At 38.0% G+C, this 20,833-nt stretch overlaps 2 protein-coding genes across 2 annotated transcripts; one reads left to right on the top strand and one right to left on the bottom strand.

Moving 5' to 3' along the window:
- Positions 1 to 4,325: 4,325 nt before the first annotated feature.
- LOC109178484 (protein UPSTREAM OF FLC) lies at positions 4,326 to 6,852 on the bottom strand. Its single transcript, XM_019328116.1, has 5 exons — positions 6,485 to 6,852; positions 6,088 to 6,157; positions 5,868 to 5,980; positions 4,997 to 5,732; positions 4,326 to 4,678 (listed from the first exon to the last, which is right to left on the bottom strand). Exons 1-5 carry the CDS (start codon positions 6,732 to 6,734, stop codon positions 4,555 to 4,557), a joined length of 1,293 nt encoding a protein of 430 aa, XP_019183661.1. The 5' UTR covers positions 6,735 to 6,852; the 3' UTR covers positions 4,326 to 4,554.
- A 9,768-nt stretch (positions 6,853 to 16,620) lies between these two features.
- On the top strand, positions 16,621 to 17,814 carry LOC109178451. Its single transcript, XM_019328086.1, has 2 exons — positions 16,621 to 17,401; positions 17,513 to 17,814. Exons 1-2 carry the CDS (start codon positions 16,621 to 16,623, stop codon positions 17,812 to 17,814), a joined length of 1,083 nt encoding a protein of 360 aa, XP_019183631.1.
- The last annotated feature ends 3,019 nt before the right edge of the window (positions 17,815 to 20,833 follow it).

Here is a 20,833-nt window from a genome sequence, read left to right as displayed (position 1 = left end):
TGTTGGGGAATGGAGATAGAGAAAGAGCTTCACGAAGGAGAAGAGTAATGTCGATCCTGGTTTCAGAAATTGCTATGACGGGCATTCGCCCGGTGCATCGGCGAGGGATAGAAGAAAGGACGATAGAACCTATGCAGATACCTCCAGTGGTAGTAGTTCAAGCACCCGTTACAGTCAGAGTCCTGGCTCCAAACTTGCCCACATTGCCTGCTAGATTTCCACCCGTGACTAATTGGGAGTCCATGAGAGCCTTTTAATACCAACTGCATCTGGAGACCATGTACATAATGATCAACACCTTCCGGGCCCGCACCGCACCAAATGGCAACCCACCATTGTTCCCCCGAAGAGGACAGGGACAGCACGCGCAGTCCCAATTGACTGTGACTCAAGAAAAGGCTTTCTCCCATCCCATCCCACTCTACCCTACCCCGTTCCACGTGATCCCATTATTCCTGAAACTTGTTCTCGGATACTTGATGGACATTAGGCACCCTACTCGTGGGTTGCCGCCTTTACTTTACTTTCTTTCATTTTAAATTCATGCACCTTTTAATGCTTGCATTTTAAATACCCATACTTTTAATTCAGTATAAATCATGGACTATTTTTGAAGTTTTACATAATTGCTTGAATTCCTCTTTATCTTGATATTGAGCTTATATGTGAGAATTGTGCCCAGATTGGTTGATTACAGGTAGAGTAAGGACGCCATGTCATTCTTACAAAAATTTTATCCCATGTGTTTACCTTCTGTCACTAACAGTTTGATTGCCTATTTGTGTTATCTATAGAGGAAAGGTTGGGGCAAAGAATTTGATGATGACAAATTGGGAAATCTCTTGAAAAAGGGGGTTAATTTCTCTATCTTTTTTTTTTTTACTCTTTGACCCCGGTTTGCAATTTTAAAGTGTGGAAAAAGCTTAGTGCATCAATTCCATTTTGGCTATATCATTTATCATGCATATAAAAGAAAAAAAATAAATAAGTAGTTTTAGTCCCATGAATTATTCCTAAAGTGTGGAAAGGGACACCCTTCAAATTGCTTAGCTCGTGTTGTTTCTTTTTCCACCCGGTGTTTAGGAGAACATCTCGAGTACGATGTTCGTTCTAAAGTATGGAAAGGACGCACGTTGTGCTTTAAAATTGAAAATTTTTTACTTTTATATGGTGCTTGATTGGAGATTGCGTGTGACTGGAAAAGTGTGCAATTGCTTATATTATTCTGGGAATGTGGTTTAATGGTGTATCATTTAGTTTAAATGTTGAATGTCTGGGGAATTGCCTCTTTACACCATAAGAGATTGCATAGAACCCAAATAGGTTTAATTTATCGCATGCTTGTTTGATATTCACCTTTTATTTCATCGGGACCATAGTTAAGGATCTCTCGAAGTGGGGTGTGTACATTCCAACCCAGAAATATAAGGTAGCAAGACCCGGAATTGAAACGAATCTTGGTAGGGCATGGGGCAAAAGGTGAGCCTTTGGTGAGCATTGAGAGTAAATCTCGAATCCCTAGAAAAATGCATGAGGGGTTAAAGTGAAGAAAGAAAGAAAAACGCAAAGATCGAAAAAAACTAGCCACTCCTTGAGATAAGAAACGAGGCGAGCCATCTCGCTGGGATTTGGGGCAAATCCATTGCACTGTCTTCGAAAAGCGTAGAGCTCTACGTGAAGTCGGTTGTCCCAACAACGTTATCCTAGGAGATGAGAAGAGAGAGAGGAGGGGAGCCACCTCGCTAGAAATCGGGCACCCATAGCACCGACCTTCGAAAAAGCATGGAGCTACATGTGAAGTCGGGTCGTCCGATAACGATTCTAGGGGGATGAGAAGAAAGAGTGACCGCTTAAGCCAATTGGCGGGGAGATGCCCATGCCACACCTTCACTTTAATTTATGTTGGGTCTTGGTGTATAAGGATGGAAAAGGAGTTGGTGTGCGCACATCGTTCCCACTAGTCGGATTGGCTCAATGCCCTTGCAAAATAGAAGGTGAATTCCCATTCTTGGAATGCATGCTTGGCGTTTGGTGTATAGAGTGCGTTGCCCGGATTATTTGATTTCCTATCTATTGATAGGGGCTTTATTTCCTCGAATATTCCATGAGTTGCTATATGTTGCATGATTACCACATTTGCTTGATAATATAAGGGATTCCATTCTTATTCCTTTTCTCCCACAACCATCTTGATTGACCGCATGATTGTTAAAGTTTTGTCTAGCCATCATTTGACGCTTATCTGTCCTTGGGATGAAAGATTTGCTTGAGGACAAGCAAAATTAAAGTGTGGAAACTTTTGATAAGTGTCAAAAGATACTAATTTTTAGGAGCATTATGAAGGTGATTTGTGTATGAATTAACCTTGATTGTGCATGATTTATGAGTAAATAGCAAAGAAATGTGATTGAGCACGATAAAACCTTCTAATTTGTACCTTTTAGTGTTTTCAATGATTTTTGGACGAAAAAATTGGAAATTGAGCTCAAAACGGATGAATTTGGAAGAGACGGGACGAAGACTCCATTCACGCCCGCCTCACGTGCGTGACTTGCCCGTGAATAGGTTCGGGAACATATTCACGCCCGTGTCACGCGAGTGACACCAAAGTGAAACAGTTCGGGAACGGATTCACGCCGGCGTCACGCGCGTGACAACGGCGTGAATGGGAGAGCGAATGAAAATTCTGGGCGCGACTTCAGATTTAAATACCTAGTTTGTGAGATATTTTGGGGGAGGTTGAACATTTTTAACTCAGATCAGATTTGTACTTTCTCTCTCTACAAAAATTAGCTCTCAAAACTCTCTTTATTGTAAGGAAGAGAAGGAGGATTCAAGCACAATTTGTAAGTCTTGCTTCATCTTCAACTTTGATTGCTTGTAATCTAGACTATTACAAGTTAGGTAATCTCTTGTGATTTAATTTCAATTGCTTGACCTAATTGTGATGCCTATCTTGTATATGTTGGGATTTCAATGCATCATGATGAGTAGCTAATTGATTAGCGTTAGGATTGTGTAGTAGATTGCAATTGTGATGATTAACATGTTTTGATTTGTCTTGTTGGAGTGATTGAATGATGTTGTCATAAATATCTTGTTGTGGAGGATGATTTGTATAGCTTCCTTGGAGTGGGGCCCAACTTCATGGATAGTCTTGGAGTCCTAGGTTTAGGCAAGAGATTGCTAAGCCTAGGTGCGCCTCTTGACCCGTCTACATTCCCCGCCCTAGATCGGAGAGGACGTGGCCCGGGAAGAAATGTAGGCAAGGTGTTTGCTTAATTGCCTCGTAGGAGATGTGGACACTCGGGTGTCATGTTTATCTACGAGAGGCGTAGAGACCTAAAATTAGCTATGCACTAGCAATCATTCCTCTTGAACTCGTGAAATCTCATTCAAACACTCCTAAACCTTAGTGTTAGCTAATCCACATTGCAATAGCCTCACAATCCTAAGCCGTCTTTTTCTCTTGATTTAATATTGTTTGTGCACACTTGCGACTTCCACACTCAATCGTATCATGCGCACTCTTGATCAAGACTTTCTGAGCTTGAAACTCTTGCCATAGCATACTCTCCAAACTTCCTAGTTATCACTCCTAGAGTACGACACTGGGGGGTTCACACTTCCGTTTTACACTCTATTCTTCTCCTACACTTATTGTGCACACTTACATCTTTGAAATGGAGGCAAGGCAAGACCGGGCACAAAAAGCAAGCTTTTCAAAAAAAATTATTATTTTTTTCTCAATTAAATGTATGTATGTTTATTGTAATTAATTAATTTTCATTATAATTATAAATTTAAAATATAATAAATAAAAAAATAATTAAAATATCTTAAAATAAAATTGTGAGTTTACAAAAACTTTTTTTAAAAATTAAAATTAGTGATTTTTTTTTAATTAAGTGAGATAAAGAATAATAAGGTAAATTTTAGAGCACACAAAAAAAATTAGAAGAAAGAACCTCACTGATGAGGATTCTCTAAAGTCAACTTGGTAGTGATAATGACATTAGTTAAGGTAAGGAAGGGCTTAAGAGCAACCTCCAATAGACAGTTTTCGTCTTGGTTTTTGTACTCTCCCGTGTTGGGTGCAAATGGTGCGCACAATGCCCAGGAGATGCAGTTTGTTCTTGTTTTTAGTTTTACTAGTGATTCCCAAAAAAAAAAAAAAAAAAAAAAAAAAAGAAGAAAGAAGCTTATATCAAGCTCCTCAACTTTCTTTCTCATCTCATCCCTTCACTTTTCTCTCCCTCATCATAGGCTCCTAAAAAAAAAAAAAAAATGATGGGTAGGCACAAGAAAAAGTAAGTTGCGGACAATTATGAAAAAGAAAGTTAAGTTAATTTGATGGTAGGTGGTACAGACACTACAGAGGAGTACAGGAACACCAGGAAGCTGTTGAAAAGTCCAAATTTCACCAGCTTTTAACCCCTAATAAACGATGAATCCATTAAAGAAGACAACTATTACAGCCAGATTGTCCATGGCCATGGGGCCATGCCACTGCAACTCACTTCACAACTGCCAAATTGGTATCAAATCAAACCGTCACTTTTTGGAGTGCTTAGAAGAAGACTTTTTAATGGGAATGCACTTCCCAGTAGTCCCACCACCTTTCCCTCTTCTCTTTCCTTCTTTCTCTGCGCCATCTCCCAGCCCTGCTTTGCAGCTCCTGCAACACCAGTACAGTGTTTAAGTCAACCAAACCTTGTCTCGATCGTGTCAGTTTTTAAGGATTAACTATTATTATAGATGTCTTTCTGTGTGCAATTATATTCTAGTACACTAGTACGTATGTAAAAGGTTACTGTTGATATGATATGTTGGGCGAAGGCTAGTAAAACCAAAATCTAGTACATAATGGTTGTGAATTGTTGGACAGAGATCAAGTTCAGCATCCAATTAAAATGTGTAACAGTATAAAAAAAATAAAATTAAGTCATTACTAATTATAGGGGTAAATATTAACGGACCACATATATATACGTACCGTTCTTCATTGTAAGAGTTGGATTTCTTGAGGCTGACGGGGTTGATTTCTGCCCGTTGTTCCGTCGTGATCGACTCCACGATGCTGCCGCTGAAGTACTCCTTTTCCTCGGACTGCATGTTCCCGAACCTTGGATTCTCCGACATGTATTTGATTTCTTCCTCGTCTTCCGTGGCCTTGGGCGGCGTTGCACGCGCGGCCGCGGCCGCCCTGATCAAGACCTCTTTTTGGAGGCTACTGCCACTGCAGCTCTTTCTGCCCACCGTCACGCTGGCGGCGGCTTGCTTCGTGAAGGGTGCTATAGTTTTCCCCCTGAAAGAGGCGGAGCCGCCGCAAGAAATGAGTTGGAAGAGCACCGAGTTTCGACTCAGCAACGAGGAGTCACCGTGTTCGAACCTCTTGGACGCGTTGTTGGCCTTTTCGGACAGTGATGAGGAAGTGGTTGACGGCGAAGAAGAGTCATCCCGGGTTAACTCGCCGCCGTTCTTATCCTCCACTCCGAGTACACGTAACTGATTCTCCGTAGCTGAGCAGTTAGAATAACTTGTTTTCTCTTCATATTCTTCTTCCTCATCCTCGTCTTCTTCACCGTAATTATTGTTCTGAACTTCTTCCGGTTCTGGGTATTGTTTCGCAGCCACCGGTTTGCGTTTGGGCAGAAAGTCTCCTCCGTCATGCGCATTCCTAACAAGCTGAAATTGCTGGGAATTGCTCACTTGTAGCATTTTAAATTTTTCTGTTCAAACAATCAATTAACTTATGACTTTCGAATTTATCATTTATGAATGAAAGTTTATGGACATATATATACCTCTCCTCGTACATTGCAAAAAAAAAAAAAAAAAAGAATCAAGAAATTATATGAACTGACCAGAAGAGCCTTGGACGAGTTCGGAGCCTTTGAGTATGTACTCTGAACCTTCACATGGGTAGATAACATCATTCTCTGCTAAGTCATTCCACACATATCCATTCTTGTAGCTCCTGCAGTGCAGCCAGTATATATATATATGGTAGCAAATTTTATACACTAAACTTGATGTATAATCTAATAATTCTAATACTAAGAAATATATATAAAAATTTATTACCGTTTGCAGGACCAAGAGTAGAGTGATGGCATCCCTTTCCCTCTCAAGGCTGTAAGTCGGTCCATCACATCTGAACAACATAAAATAACCATAAATACATTTGTTAGATTAAACCTTTACCATTATGTAACTCAAAACTATAACTAATAGTAAAAGTTTAACTATATTTTCTTATTCGGCCGCACTTTTTGGAGACAATGAGCGCTGAACTTAACCCTTTTTAAGTCCTTTACGGACCATCTCAACCCAATAATTCTAGCCAGGCCACCTAGTATTAAACATGGCCTTTAATTACCAGCATAGGTCCATGCCAACAACATTCCCCATTACACGCATGGCGAATGCATGCAACAGATAACATAAAAAACAGAGGAAAAAGGGAGATGGAGAAAAGGACCTTTGAGGAGAAGGTGGCGGTGGGCAAGATGAGTGACTTCCATGTAGTGAGGGTGCTCGAGGAGGCCATTTCTTGAGAGGTAATAGACAACCTGAACCTTTTTGAAAGTTGGTCGGCTGGAACAGAATACCCTGTTCTTATTACTAATGTTGTCCTGTGTTTTGGCTGCGTCCCGCATACTCTCTCCGCCGCATTTCGCCCTGCCATTGTCGCCGCACCCACGGCCGCCCACCTCCGTCATCTTCATCATCCTCTCTCTCTCTCTCTCTGCACCCCGCCCTTCAAACCTCAATCAACCGTATTTATTATTTCACTCGGGTATCTAGTTACTAGTTGTAATTAATTACCAACGTCACTACTGTGGAGTTGTTGACAGATCAGACAAGGAATATATATATATATATATATATATATATATATATATATATATAGAGAGAGAGAGAGAGAGAGAGAGAGAGAGAGAGAGAGAGGAAGAAAATTAAAAGGTCCTCGATGGATGAGAGAATACGCAGAATTCCCTGGCTAGTTTTGTCTTGGATCCTAGTCCTAGAGATATCGAGGGGGACTTTGGTGTAAGGTCACCATCACTTTTCTTTAAACTCAGCTCTCGCGACTTTAAGTTGCTTCCTGGTGACGCCCGTTTTTACCACCTTTTCTCAGATGGATAATAATTATTATTACAAGGCTCTGATGATGAAAGAAGGTGTGTTAAATTTTGGTGTGTACATAAAGATTAGCTGATTGTGTGAGTCCCAATTAGTGACTCTGGGATTCTGTGGACTAATTAGGTTAATTTGGGAAAGTTATGATCACTAAGTATTAAAAAATTTATTATTATTATTATTAGAGCAATAATATATTTTGTTAGGATTAAGTGTTGGACTTGACCCTTTACCATATTCATCTAACAATCCTTCCGTACCGGTTTTGATACCATTTGTTAGATCAAACACTTACCATTTACGCTAAAAATTATAGTTAGTAGCGAAATAGCAATTTTATTTCCTTACTTATAGATCGTCATAACATTTTCGAGAGGCTTTGGTGTTAGACTTGACTCTTTACCGACCTCTGTCCAATAATCGTCCAACTTACATAATCGTAGAGGAGGCATGTATCTGTCCATTGGCGTCTCTTTGGCGCTTGGGTTGTCGATGTAGGTGACCGTCCATCGCATTTTTTTTTAATTAATTATTTCAAACTAAATTTATGTATTTTTGTAATACGAAGGAAGAAAAATGTAACCAAGACTGTTGTATATTTAATAGCTAAGCCATACCCACATAATCGCCATACCTACATAATCAGCCATACATTAACATGTTTAGTTGGATGGAAAAAGTTTCTAAAGACAAAAAAAAAAACAATTTCCTTAAATTTGAGAAAATGAAAATTTCCTTCTTTTAGTTTAGGAAAATGTTTTCTTTAGTTTTAAGGAAAAAGTTTTCCTTGGAGAAAGTGATATTTTGTTTTACATAGAAATTGGAAAAAAAAGTATCACATGGTTGAATAATTTTGTCTAGCTTATTACTTTTATTATTATTAACATTGACATTTTAGTCTTTATACTTATTATTCATTACCATTCTAACTCCAACTAAACAACCGAATTAATATTCTAAATAATTTCTTTTCCACCAACCAAACAATAGAATCAGTTGCTTAGTAATTTTTTTCTATGAAATTTTAATTATATTTCCCCTCAAATATTTTTTTAATTTTGCAAAATAAACAGGGCCTAAAAGGTAGTGAATACTATAAAAAGCATGAAAACTCAGCAGTAAATTTTCAAAACTTCTTGTTATCCAATTGACACATAAGTTCGTAGCTTTATGAACATGTGACTAGTGTTACATATCTAATCTTTAGAGATCAGTTTTCTAATAACTTGAAGGATATAGAGGTGTGGATACCTATCACGGTGTCGCCCCTTCTTCCAGCATCCATCCAATAATTACATGAAAAGTATTCTCTTCTCTAGCTACCCACCTATATACTCCGTATTACTTTTATTTAATGAATCATTAATTATCCAACCCTTTTACTTAAAGGATCATTCATGAATTTAGGATGGCACACTGTTCAATACACTCTTTTTATATATAAAAAAGAAAAAAAAAGAAAAAAAAAAAGAAGAAGATATTAGTACAAATTTTGCTATAAGAATATGCATATATTAGAAGTACAAATTGAGTAGTAATTTTAATTGTTTTAAAGAAAACTTACTGGGCTATAAGAATCTAGGATATAGCTAGGGTGTTGTGTATTTTGTTTCATTCACTCACATTTAATTATGAGGTGTTTGGTAGAATTGAATTGTAATTTCTTTCCTACCAAACTCTATGAAATTATAATTTCATGATTTGGTTAGAGAGAATTGTAATTTTTAAGGTCCCCTTTAATTGTAATTTCATGATAAAGGACTATTTTACCCTTATTTTTATTATTATATTATTATTATACAAGGACATTTTAGTTTTTATTCACTTCTTTCCTTTCAATCATCATCATTATACTCATGTCTACCAAACAATATAATTTAAATTCTCACTTTATTCTATTCTCACCAAATTACAATTCTTTTTTCCTTAATTCCCTTATCCCAACCAAACGCCCTGTAAAGATCGGTTGTCGACTACTCTCTTCGTCTGCAATTGAAAATATTTGTATTTTGCTCTTGAATACGCAAGCAGGGCTGGCCCTGAGGGGTGGGCAAGATGGGCACTCGCCCTGGGCGCAACGTTGGGAGGGGCCCCATAGCTTGATTTTTTATTTTTTGATGAAGTTAAAAAAAAATACTTGCATATGCAAAGATTTGAGAAAATTTCAATTTTGGTCCACTGACTATTGCACTTGTGTTAATTGCAACACCCGACTTTCAAAAATATTAATTTAGTACTTTGACTATGCAATTTCTATCAATTTTGGTCACGCCGGCCAAATTGCCGGCGAATTATGACCGGAAAATGTGAAGTCAACATTTGGACTGAATTAGAAGGGGCAAACTTGTCTTTTCTTGTTCCTTCCTATATGGGACATTGACTTGTTGACCAAAACGACGTCGGCCCAGCGGTGTTCTTGAACACCAGATTCTCGAGCCCCATTTCCGGTGCGTTTTCCCCGGCGTCTTCCATGAGGCAGAGCTTGTTGGACATCAGCATTTTAACCCCCTCTTCTTCCCCATCCCTCCATATTCCCTCTAAAACGCAATTCACACAACCGGAACACACACATAATTCATTTCTCGATCCTCGATTCGGTATTCGTATATGGTTTCCGTTTATCCGAACCTTCCATCGTCTCCATAGTTGTTCTACTACTTCGCCGGGGATCCGACGAAAACCGGTCTTCCTGCCCTGCATTCCAATCAGCCGATGATGGTTATGAATACATCGGCTGTACCGGCGAGCGAGAATTCCAATAGCGTCTGTGTTGGTTTGGCTAACATAATTCTAAGCCTCTGCGTGTAGGCTAAGTTCGCCACTTGCGACGGCGGCGACGGGATTGTGGTTGTTGACCTCGGAGTTCTGTGCAGGTGGTCATCGTGTTTTGGACGGGAGCTTGGAGGAGGCGACAATGGTGATGATGATGCGCGTGGACGTTTGGTAAGCTTCGCCGTTGGGTGGAAGTCGGAAATATCGGAGAGTGAGTATCTGGGTTTGCAAGTTTAATAACTTCGGACAATATGGACTTAGCATAATCATCATCACTTCCATTTTCTATTGGATTTTCTCTGTCCTCTGTAAACTTTTGTAGCAGTAGCAGGTGCTCACAAACTTCTCCCCGCTTCTTATCTTCCCATTTCATTTTGAGTTTTTCCCACCTTGTGCACTTCCTATTACATGTATCTGTATCTAATGTCATGGCCGGAGATCAGAAATGGATATATGGTGGGTGACATGATATGATGCTTTCCACATGATTCTTCGCTCTGCAAGGCTCCAGCGATGGAATTTCCGGCGGCTCTATGGGGTTGAGAAGACGCGGAGCTTTGGTTAGAAGGGAAGGTGGAACTCATCTGAGAAGTAAATGAATATTTTTGTATTTAGTCAGTCTTGCTGTATGGAGGTTCGTGACCATACAGTTCTTGCTGATTTAATGAAGTCACTCTTGAAGCCTGGATATGAGTTTGTCTCTATTATATGTACATCTACTTTAAGAGTGTTGTGCTCTCCGTGAAGGCGCAGGCCGTGAAGAGGTAAACGAAGGAGGTCAGAGAAGAGAAGGAAGCGCAAAGGAGGTTTGAATAACATGAAATTACGCTTTTGCCCTTTTTATTTAATGATTTAAGATTTTCCGGTCATAATTCGCCGGCAATTTGGCCGGCGTGACCAAAATTGATAGAAATTGCATAGTCAAAGTACTAAATTAATATTTTTGAAAGTCAAATGTTGCAATTAACACAAGTGCAATAGTCAGTGGACCAAAATTGAAATTTTCTCGCAAAGATTTGAATCCATGACTACAAAATTATTTATTAATTTTAAATCTACTTAATAATTACAACCATTTGGTATACTTATCTTTGTTGATAGAGATATATATTAGTGAATGTTGAATTAATTTATAATTACACTTCATTAGGGGCCCAAAGTTTGAATGGGCACTACACCAAGGTTATTCTAAAATGTTTTTTTAATAAAAAATTATATGTTTACAGAAATTCAAAATTATCATTTAATTATTTTCAATTAACTCATACAATCTTTTAACTTCATATATTACCATTATTATTGTGTGGACCATACTAGCTCTCAAATAATGTATAGTACATTCAGTAAACAAATAATATATTTTTAATATATTAAAAATGTACATTGTATTCAGGAAAAATACATTATTTGAGTAGTCAAAGTATATATTGTTTTGTATAATATATATTCAGTACACGAATCATGTATTTTTAGTATATTAAAAATGTATTTTTTTATTATGTTTCACACAATAATTTATCCATATAATAAGGGTCCATATTTTTATTCTGTCTCGAGTCTATAAATTAATAGGACCGACCCTGTACTACAGTACTATGTTACTGTACTAATTCATCAACCTACAATTTTAAAGCCGCAGTATTCAATTGTAAGTTTGTAATGTTTTCACTTTTCTTCCTCACATTTTTATTTTTCTTGATTTCATTGTGTGCGGTGAACTCAATTGTTACGAGAATTATATTTCACTATTTGATCACTCTTATCGAGGCTAGTATTACTGGAAATTTTTGTTCAAGTTGCAATTGGTTGTTGTCAACAGTGGAACATGGGGACCAATTTGTCCCTTTATGCCATTTTTTTTTTTTTTTTTTTGGATTTCTAGAGGAATATTTGATTTAAGTATTATGTTGTGTATATATGGGTCCAAGCTTGTAGAAGAAAATGGCATCTCACTGTTACGTTGATACCCCCAACTAGTTGCCTTGCAATCCATTGATAGTCGTGTATCTTAAATACTATACGCGGAGTAATTAAGATTGCCAAAATGGAGATGAATTCAATTTGTTATATTTCGTTGAAGACGAGGTAGAGGGATTGAGAAGTTTGGATTTGAAAATTAATTACAAAATTACCTCTCAACGGGGCAATGCAAATTACAATGTTTGGTTGGAGGGAATTACAAATCCACAAGATTACAATTTTTTCCTTTTGTTAAATTGCAATTCATGGGGTACCCCATGAATTGCAATTTAACGCTTGTAAGAAAGAGAAAAAGTGAAGAATTGATAATAATACCCTTAGTTGTTATTATTATTATTATTATTATTATTATTATTATTATTATTATTGTTACACAATGACATTTTAGTATTTTATACCACTTCTTTCTTTCTCATTCTCAGTAATTTTATTTCATCCTATCAATCAATGTAATTTGAATTCTTACTTTATTTCCACCGAATTACAATTCCTTTCCTCCTTAATTCCTTCCTCCAACCAAACACCATGTTAATCTTCAATGGATGGAATTTTTATCATAGGATAGAATGTGAGGCACTTGTAAAGATGTGGGACGAAATGTGATTAAATAAATTGAAAAATAAAATTATATAACAATGTAAGTTTCAATGTAATTATATGGTAATTGTTGGTTCTACGGCTTAGGGTAGTCGGATGACGGGCCTACATTATTGTAAAATTATTAAGTAAAAGTTGAGTGAGAAATTTGACAAAATAATAGGGCTTGTCTTGAAATCTGAACCCTTTATAATGTGACCCCAGATGTATTTATATTTTATACAAGAGATTTAGGTCTTGAAAAAGGAAAGAAAGAATAAATTAATAAAATTGAACTTAAGAAAGTTTTTATAGAGCTGGGTAAGCTTCCTAATATTGAAAAAGAAATTCCCGTGCCCAAAATCAGAAAGAATTTCTGCAAAATCTCCGTTCACCGCCTCTGACCATGGCACCTAGTCGAGACATATCCGACTACCTAGTTTGATCGCTTCAAAGACTTGGAGTGGCCGACTGACGAGCTAGACAGGTGGTGGGCGGGAGCAAGGCTATTGTGGCTCTCTCCATCCTTAGTAATTGAACCGTAGTCTCCTGACCGCCTAAGGGCACACTTGACTGGGTACCCTACTCGGGGTATCCATCAGTAATAATATATTTAATTCCTACATTAACATCAATGGAGTGGTGATTTCAATCTCTGATCTCCTTCAACGTTTCTGTTAAAATTTATTGTTAGAGTGAATTCTATTTTTTGTCCTACTGTTAAAATGGTCTTTCCAATTTTAGTCCACCATAATTAATTTTGCCACATTGCAACCATTGTTATTAAAAGTGTTTCAATTTTAGTCGACGTTAGGATTTTCGTCAATTGACCGTGTATTTCAAGGGTATTTTCATCTTTCATTGTTTTTGTCTCTTCTCCTTAACCTTCTTTCTTCACATCCAAGACCATGTTTGACTAAGGAAATCAAAAAATTAAACCTAAAACCTAAAAGCAATGCGAATCAGACCTAAAACCTATAAGCACCGCGCCAATTTCTTGTTGGTGGGAACCGCTACTACGACGACAACGAGTACATCGACGAAATCGAGAACCTCACCCAGGTGTTGATGGACGGCCGACGAGTCTCCGGAGAACAGAGGACTCTGCCATGGCGAGGGAGGGTGGTGTTTGTCTCGGTTGGTTGTGAGCCTGTTCGTCAACCGCCTAAGATATTCGTTGACCATATAATATTTCTTCTGCCGCCGTCCAAAAGCTGCAAATTCCCATCATACCCGAGTGTGAAAACGGCTTCAGAATCTTGACACAACGGAGGTTCTATGTTAGCGACCTAGATCACAGTTTTGTTGATGGAAGAATCCTAACGCGAAGTTCCCGCCGACGGAGACTAAGGTCCGGTTTCCGAGTAACTGACTCGCTCCAATTTAGGATTTTCTCTCGGATTTCAACCCCAATTTGGGGTTTTCTCACCCAATCGTTGGCAATGGAATCACTCTACCCCCAGGCTGTTCGCAACGACGGAGAGGAGAGGAATTTCGGTGGCAAGGAGAGGAATTGACAATGGAATCGCTCTCGCGGAGGTTGCGTCTTTATCATTAACCTTCGAATTGACGGGGAGGAGAGGAATTCCGGCGGCGGTGTTCGTGGATGATGTTCAGACGTATCTCACCGATTCCGCGGTGTTCGTGGTCTTGTGAGTACAATCAGAATCTGCTTCCAATAATTCTTGGGTTTGAATCTTCAATGAATTTTGTGAGTTTTGTGGGATTGAGCTTTAATTTCAGTATTTTCTGATCAATTACTATGTTTTGTGAGTTTTGTGGGATTAGGCGGAAATGACGGTGCCGTTCTCCATGGCATCCGTGTTCTCGAAGAAGAACCAATTGGAGAAGAAGTGGTCAGTGGTCAAGGGGGTTGTTAATCGGGGTTAGCGAGGTCGTCGATAAGGGGTTTGTTGAGCGAAACAGCGTCGTAGTGACTGGTATATGAATGCGGCTGGTGGGAGTGGAAGAAGTTGAGTCGGGTATAGAGAAGGGAGACGGAGAAGAGGAGGAGAATGACAGCAGCCACGACACAGAGTGTTTTGTGAGTGTTGTGGGATTGGGCGGAAACGACGGCGACGACTGGGTGCCCATGAGATTGGACTGCCGAAACTTTGAAAATGGAATTTTGTTTAGATCAGATCGTATTGATGGAGGGAAACTCGGCATGCGTTTTATCTTTTTTTTTTAACTAGAAAGAAAAAAATGCCCCTGGATTACACAACCAACTGACGAAATATTAACAGTGGACTAAATGTGGAATACTTATAATAACAGTGGTCGCAATATGACAAGATTAATTATGGTGGACTAAAATTGAAAACGTCCGTATAACAGTAGGACCAAAAATGTAATTCACTCTTATTGTTATTTATTAAAAATTCTGACCATAAGTAAGTCACAAGATATTAGAGCAAATTACACTTTTGGTCCTGTGACTATTTGGGGTGTGTTAATTTGGGTACGTGACTTTTAAAATTAACAATTTAGTCATTTGACTATCATTTTTTTAGCAGATTTGGTCCTCCCGGCCAAATTGTCGGTGGAATTCGGCCCGAAAAATGTTCGAATTAATAAATCATATAATAGTGGGGGTAATTCCGTCTTTTTAAGTGGAAAAAAATTAGCGCGAAAAGCACACGTACTCTGTTGGAAGTCGAACAACAAATAGCTAAGCCTTATTTCTAAAATCTTCAACCCTAATTTCTAAAATCCTCAACATACGAGCAACTGAGTGTGAAGTCGAAGAAGGGAATCTGTATCTACGACTGGATTGAGGGGTAGTTCGTCTTCTGCGACTGGATTCGACTTCTCAATGCGTAAAACGTCTGCCACTGGAATGGGGTCTGGCCCAATGACGCTACAACTAAGTAAAAATTAATTTGTTTAACAGTTAAAATTGTACGAATTTTATGAAGTTTATGACGAATTACTTTATTGTGGAGTAGAGCATATCTAGGGTTTGTCGTGTTGTATATATTACATAAAGCATAATATAATTTGTACTTGTGTCTTGAAATTTTGGGACCAAAATCTGAATTTTTGTGTTGTTCTTATGTGTTCTGTGGGTGGGGACCAAACTCTGGACTTTTGTGTTATTCGATTGTGTTTTGTGGGTGGGGACCATTATGTTTATAGTTTTGTGAATATGTCATGTGTATATACTGTGATTATGAAACTTTTCCATATGAATTTATTATTCTGTGTTTTGTGGGAACCACTATTATGACTGTTGCATGTGTGAATGGTGGCTTTACAGGAGCAGGAGTTGGCCCTTTTTCAGTTTTCATTTTCCATAATGGGATAATAAATAAGGTTGGTGAAGTTAAATATATGGGTGGTGATGTAGAAGTGTATGAAAGAATGGAAGCTAATGAAGTCTGTTTAGATGTGTTGAAGGATAGGATAAAACACTTAGGGTATAGTGAGGTAGGAACAATACTTTATTGTTGGTGGAATGAAAGATTGAAGTTGATACAAACAGACAATGATCTAATATCCATATTGAATGAAGTCAACCCAGGTAACATGTTGGAGTTTTGGGTTGAAACAATGGATGAGTTGGACTTGATTGATGCTGATATGGTAGCAATTGAGGCAGACAGTGATTGGGAAAATGAGATTGAGGTAGACTGTTTGGGGGTAGATCAGCAGGATGTTGTAGAGTTTGGGGATGGATTAAATGCAGAACAGAAAAAGGAGGATGGGGATGGCTTAAAAGGGGATGATGGTGATGGCTTAAAAAAGGAGAATAAAGTACATTCTGTAGCTGAAAAAAAGAAGTTGAAAAACAATTGGGATGAAATAAACTTTTCTGATGAGGACTCAATTGTGGATTCTGATAGTGATGGGGAAGGTAAATGACCCATATTTAGAGCTGCAACAGACATGAAAGACCTCCATTTCACTTTAGGCATGACTTTTGCTTCCAAACAACAGTTTAGAGAAGCAGTTCAAAATTATGCTTTCATAAATGGCAAAGAAATTAGAACACTTAAAAATGACAAGGAAAGGGTCATTGTTAAGTGTACACAGGAGGGTTGCCCTTGGAGAATAGGCTTGAGGAAAGTAATAGGCTCACTGTCATGGAGAATTTTGAACATGATAGATGAACATGAAGGGTGTTCTTGGGTTTGAGAGAATTCTATGGTCAAATCTTCTATGGTTGCTAAGAGGTGGTCTACTCAATTAAAAGACCACCCAGATTGGATGATGAGAAAGTTCAAGGATAAGGTGTGCAGTCAAGAAGGATTTTATGTGAGTGATTCCCAAGCCTATAGGGCTATTTGGAAGGCAAAGAAGCTAAGAGAAGGTGAAGAGGAAGATAACTTCAAAAACATTTGGAGGTACTATGAAGAAATTTGTAAGACAAATCCTAGGTCAAGATGTATTATCAAGACCAGTGACCTGCTAGATGGGAGTGGACAAGAAAGATTTTTGAGAATATATGTTTGCTGGGATAGTAGCAAGCAAGGCTTCAAGAACTGTAGAAAACTGATAGGGGTAGATGGCTGTCACCTTAGAGGTGCAACAGGTGGGATGCTACTGACTACTGTGACTGTAGATGCAAATGATAGTATATTTCCACTAGCTTATGCTGTTGTGGAAGGAGAGAAAAGAGAGTCCTGGACTTGGTTTCCAATGCTTCTGAAAGATGATATGGAGATAAGCCCCACTGTGGAAGATGAATACTGTTTCATAAGTGACAAACAAAAGGGATTAATTCAAGCCTTTGGGGAGGTGCTACCTAGTGTGGAGCACAGGTTTTGTATGAGACATTTGCATGCAAATATGAAGGTGGCAGGTTTCCAAGGAAAGGCAATTAAGGATGCTCTATGGGCTTGTGCTAGGGCAACCACTGTAAACAAATTCAATGATGCTTTAAGAACATTAAGGAGATTAGATGAAGATGCATACCAATGGTTAGGTGATAAGAGCCTAAAATAATGGTCTAGATCCCACTTCTCTACAAGATGCAAGTCTGACATGTTGGTAAATAACATTTGTGAGTCTTGGAATTCATCTATATTGGAGGCAGGGGACAATCCAATCATTGACTGCTTAGAGTGGATAAGGAGGATGATCATGGGTAAATTGTTTGAGAACAAACAGAAAGCAACTGAATGGAAGACTTTGATATCTCCTAACATTGTCAACAAGTTAAAGGTGATTGAGAAGGATGCAGCAGGTTACCAGGCCACACAATGTGATTTCTTCAAGTTTGAGGTTCAACAACTATATGGGGATCGACAACAAGTTGACTTGGAAAGACAACAATGTTCTTGTAGGAGGTGGGAGCTGAGTGGCATTCCATGCAAGCACGCAATCTGTGCTATTTAGAAAAAATATGGAAAGGGTGGAGTGTTGGACTATGTGCATCCATGTTATTCGAAAGAGACCTATCTGAAGATATATAGTGGATGTATCAACCCCATGGCAGGTGCTGCTGAGTGGCCTATGTGTGACAGAACCCCTCCATTGCCACCTTTGTATTCTGCAAAGGTAAGTATTTATCTCCTAGTCATCATTTGCCAGCATTATCTTTTGTATGTGTAGTGTATGAACTTTTTGGTGCTATGCAGGTTGGGAGGCCAAAGAAACTAAGAAAGAAATCAGCTGATGAGTTGACCCATGATGGAAAGACAGTGTCTAGAAACCATATTCAACTACATTGTACTTATGTAGGTTGGCTGGACATAATGCTAGAAAGTGTCCATCTAATCCAAATAAAAAGGTATAATCTGCTATACTTTTGCATTAGAATAGTAATGAGAAGTATTTATAATTTATCCATGTTTTTTTTCCAGATAAAGCCAAAGAAGAGGGTCATTTATGCCACTCACCAAATCAGGACAGCAGCAGCACCACAATCAGGTTAGCAGAGTGGAGTAGGGCAGCAGCAGCATGGACACTAACCTACTGGATTAGAACATCAACACCAGCCTGAAGAAAGGGAACACACTCAGCAAGAAGAGGTGAACCAGAATGCACAGGATGGAGACCAAAATGAGGCAATCCAACAGGAAAAAACCATATTATACAAGGAGCAAGACAGTGATGAAGTCCAAGTTCTTTGGCAACAAGGATGAGCCAATAGACATTGAATGACTGCAAGTTAAATTCGATTGGTTTTTGGAAAGTTTTTTGACTGTTGCATGTAATGCTGTAGATTGGATTGGCAAAAATGGTAGTATGTTTGACTGTTGCATGTAATGCTGCTGAATGTTTGCAACTTGAACTTAGTTTGTAGGTTTTGGTAATATGGCCATTTTTTGTTAGAATAGCAGCAGCTAATGGTGAAGTATTTGTAATGGTGAATACCAAAACTCACTTTTTGTCAATGGTAAAGCAGTCTACATTATAATGGTGAATACCAAAACTTGCTGAATTGTGATAAATACCATAATTCTTACATTGCCATACCCTCATTCTTACATTATCAAAAGATACAATAATTCTAACATTGCAATACCATCATTGTTAAATTATCAAAAGATATAATAATTCTTACATTGCCAAAATATACCATCATTCTTACATGAATCATAACCTACATTACCAACCACACTGGCCAATGCCATTACACATACAGACCATAAATAGGATCAGTTCCCTAAAACCTACAACTAACAAAGACTACAAATATTACAATGAACACTACTACAACCTTGTTCATCCACCTACAACCAACACACACTTTGCCATCGTCTTTATCACCTTTAAGCTTCATATTTAATCTGCGTATCTCATCATCTTGTCGGTTGATGCGTTTTAGCAATCCCGGAATAATTTTCTTTGAACGATAGCATATTGGAGGATCATACCAATCAATAAATCCACATCCCACCTTCCTCTGAATTAATTAAAAAAAAAATCATCAATTACCTTCGAACACCCCTTCAAAAATTAACAGAAAAATTTTAACAAAAAATGGAGAGAAAAAAATAGAAACTTACAATACCACCGGAGCATTGCCAAAATCTACGACTTGGATTTTCATTTGTCCATGAAGTTCGAATTTTCAGTTGCTCACCACATCTGCAATGGATAATTGGAAACCTTTCCCCAAATTCATAGTACTCACTACCATCATTAGAAGAACAAGAGGTAGAGCTGTCAAAACGGGCCAGCTCGGCCCATATGGGCTGGCCCGTCTCGGGTTCAACTGGAAACGGGACGGGACGGGCCGACCCGTTTTTCCACGGGTTGGGGTTTTCCTAACCCAACCCATGTAGGACGGGCTGGCGGGCTAAACGAGCCAGCCCGTCAACCCGTTTTTTTTTACATTATTAAAATATTTATTGTTGTATAGGTTAAGAATTGAACCCATAACCTCTAAGTTAATAGTCAAGACTATTTCTAATCAACTACATTAACCACGATAAACAAATATGTATATTTATATATATATATATACAAATATGTATATACACATATAACATATACACATATAAAATTAGATTTTAGTTTTTAATATGTAATTATAATTTATTTAATTTATATTTAATACTAATATATTTTACATGTAATATTTTTTATTTTGTAATTATAATATTATTAAGTTATAAAGTTTATAAAATATATAATTTATTACTTTATGTAATTTATATAATAAATAAACTTTAAATTAAAATTTATATAAAGATACAATTAATTGTATTAATTAATACTTGTAATAAATGTAATATAAATTAATTATCAATTATATATTTAATAATGCTTGTGAATGATGTAAATAGATATATAATTATATTAAAATGTTCAACATCGTTCTTAGCATAGTTGGTTTCAATATTAATAATAACTTGATAACTTAAGTAAAAGGTCAAGGGTTCAAGTCTTGTTAGCAACAATGTTTTTAAATATTAATAAAGTACCCAATTATACAACACATTTGGGGGTGGGATGGGTGGGGATACGGGTTATACGGGCCGGCCCGTGTAACCCACGGGCCAACCCGTATCTCCCACGGGTTACACGGGACGGGCTGGAAATCCTCCAACCCAGCCCGTGTAAAATACGGGTTAAACGGGTCGAACCTGACGGGTTGGGCCCGTTTTGACAGCTCTAACAAGAGGAATAGGAATTAGCCATACCCAGAACGAGTAGATGGAGAATGATGCGTGCCACTGCTTTCTTCTCTTCGTACTGGGTTCGTATCCTTCGTGTCCCCTTCTCACCAAATCTGCAATTAGGGTTCTTCTCTCTTCGCATATCACCAAATTCGCATAATATATAATTTGCAGCTAATTTTTTTTCCACTTAAAAAGACGGAATTACCCCCACTATTATATGATTTATTAATTCGAACATCTTTCCGGCCGAATTCCACCGGCAATTTGGCCGGGAGGACCAAATC

The sequence above is a fragment of the Ipomoea nil genome, unplaced genomic scaffold (genome assembly GCF_001879475.1).
Source record: "Ipomoea nil cultivar Tokyo-kokei standard unplaced genomic scaffold, Asagao_1.1 scaffold0848, whole genome shotgun sequence".
In the NCBI taxonomy this organism is placed as follows: domain Eukaryota; kingdom Viridiplantae; phylum Streptophyta; class Magnoliopsida; order Solanales; family Convolvulaceae; genus Ipomoea; species Ipomoea nil.
Note: the sequence above shows the minus strand (reverse complement) of the source record. Positions and strands in the feature narration are given on the sequence as shown.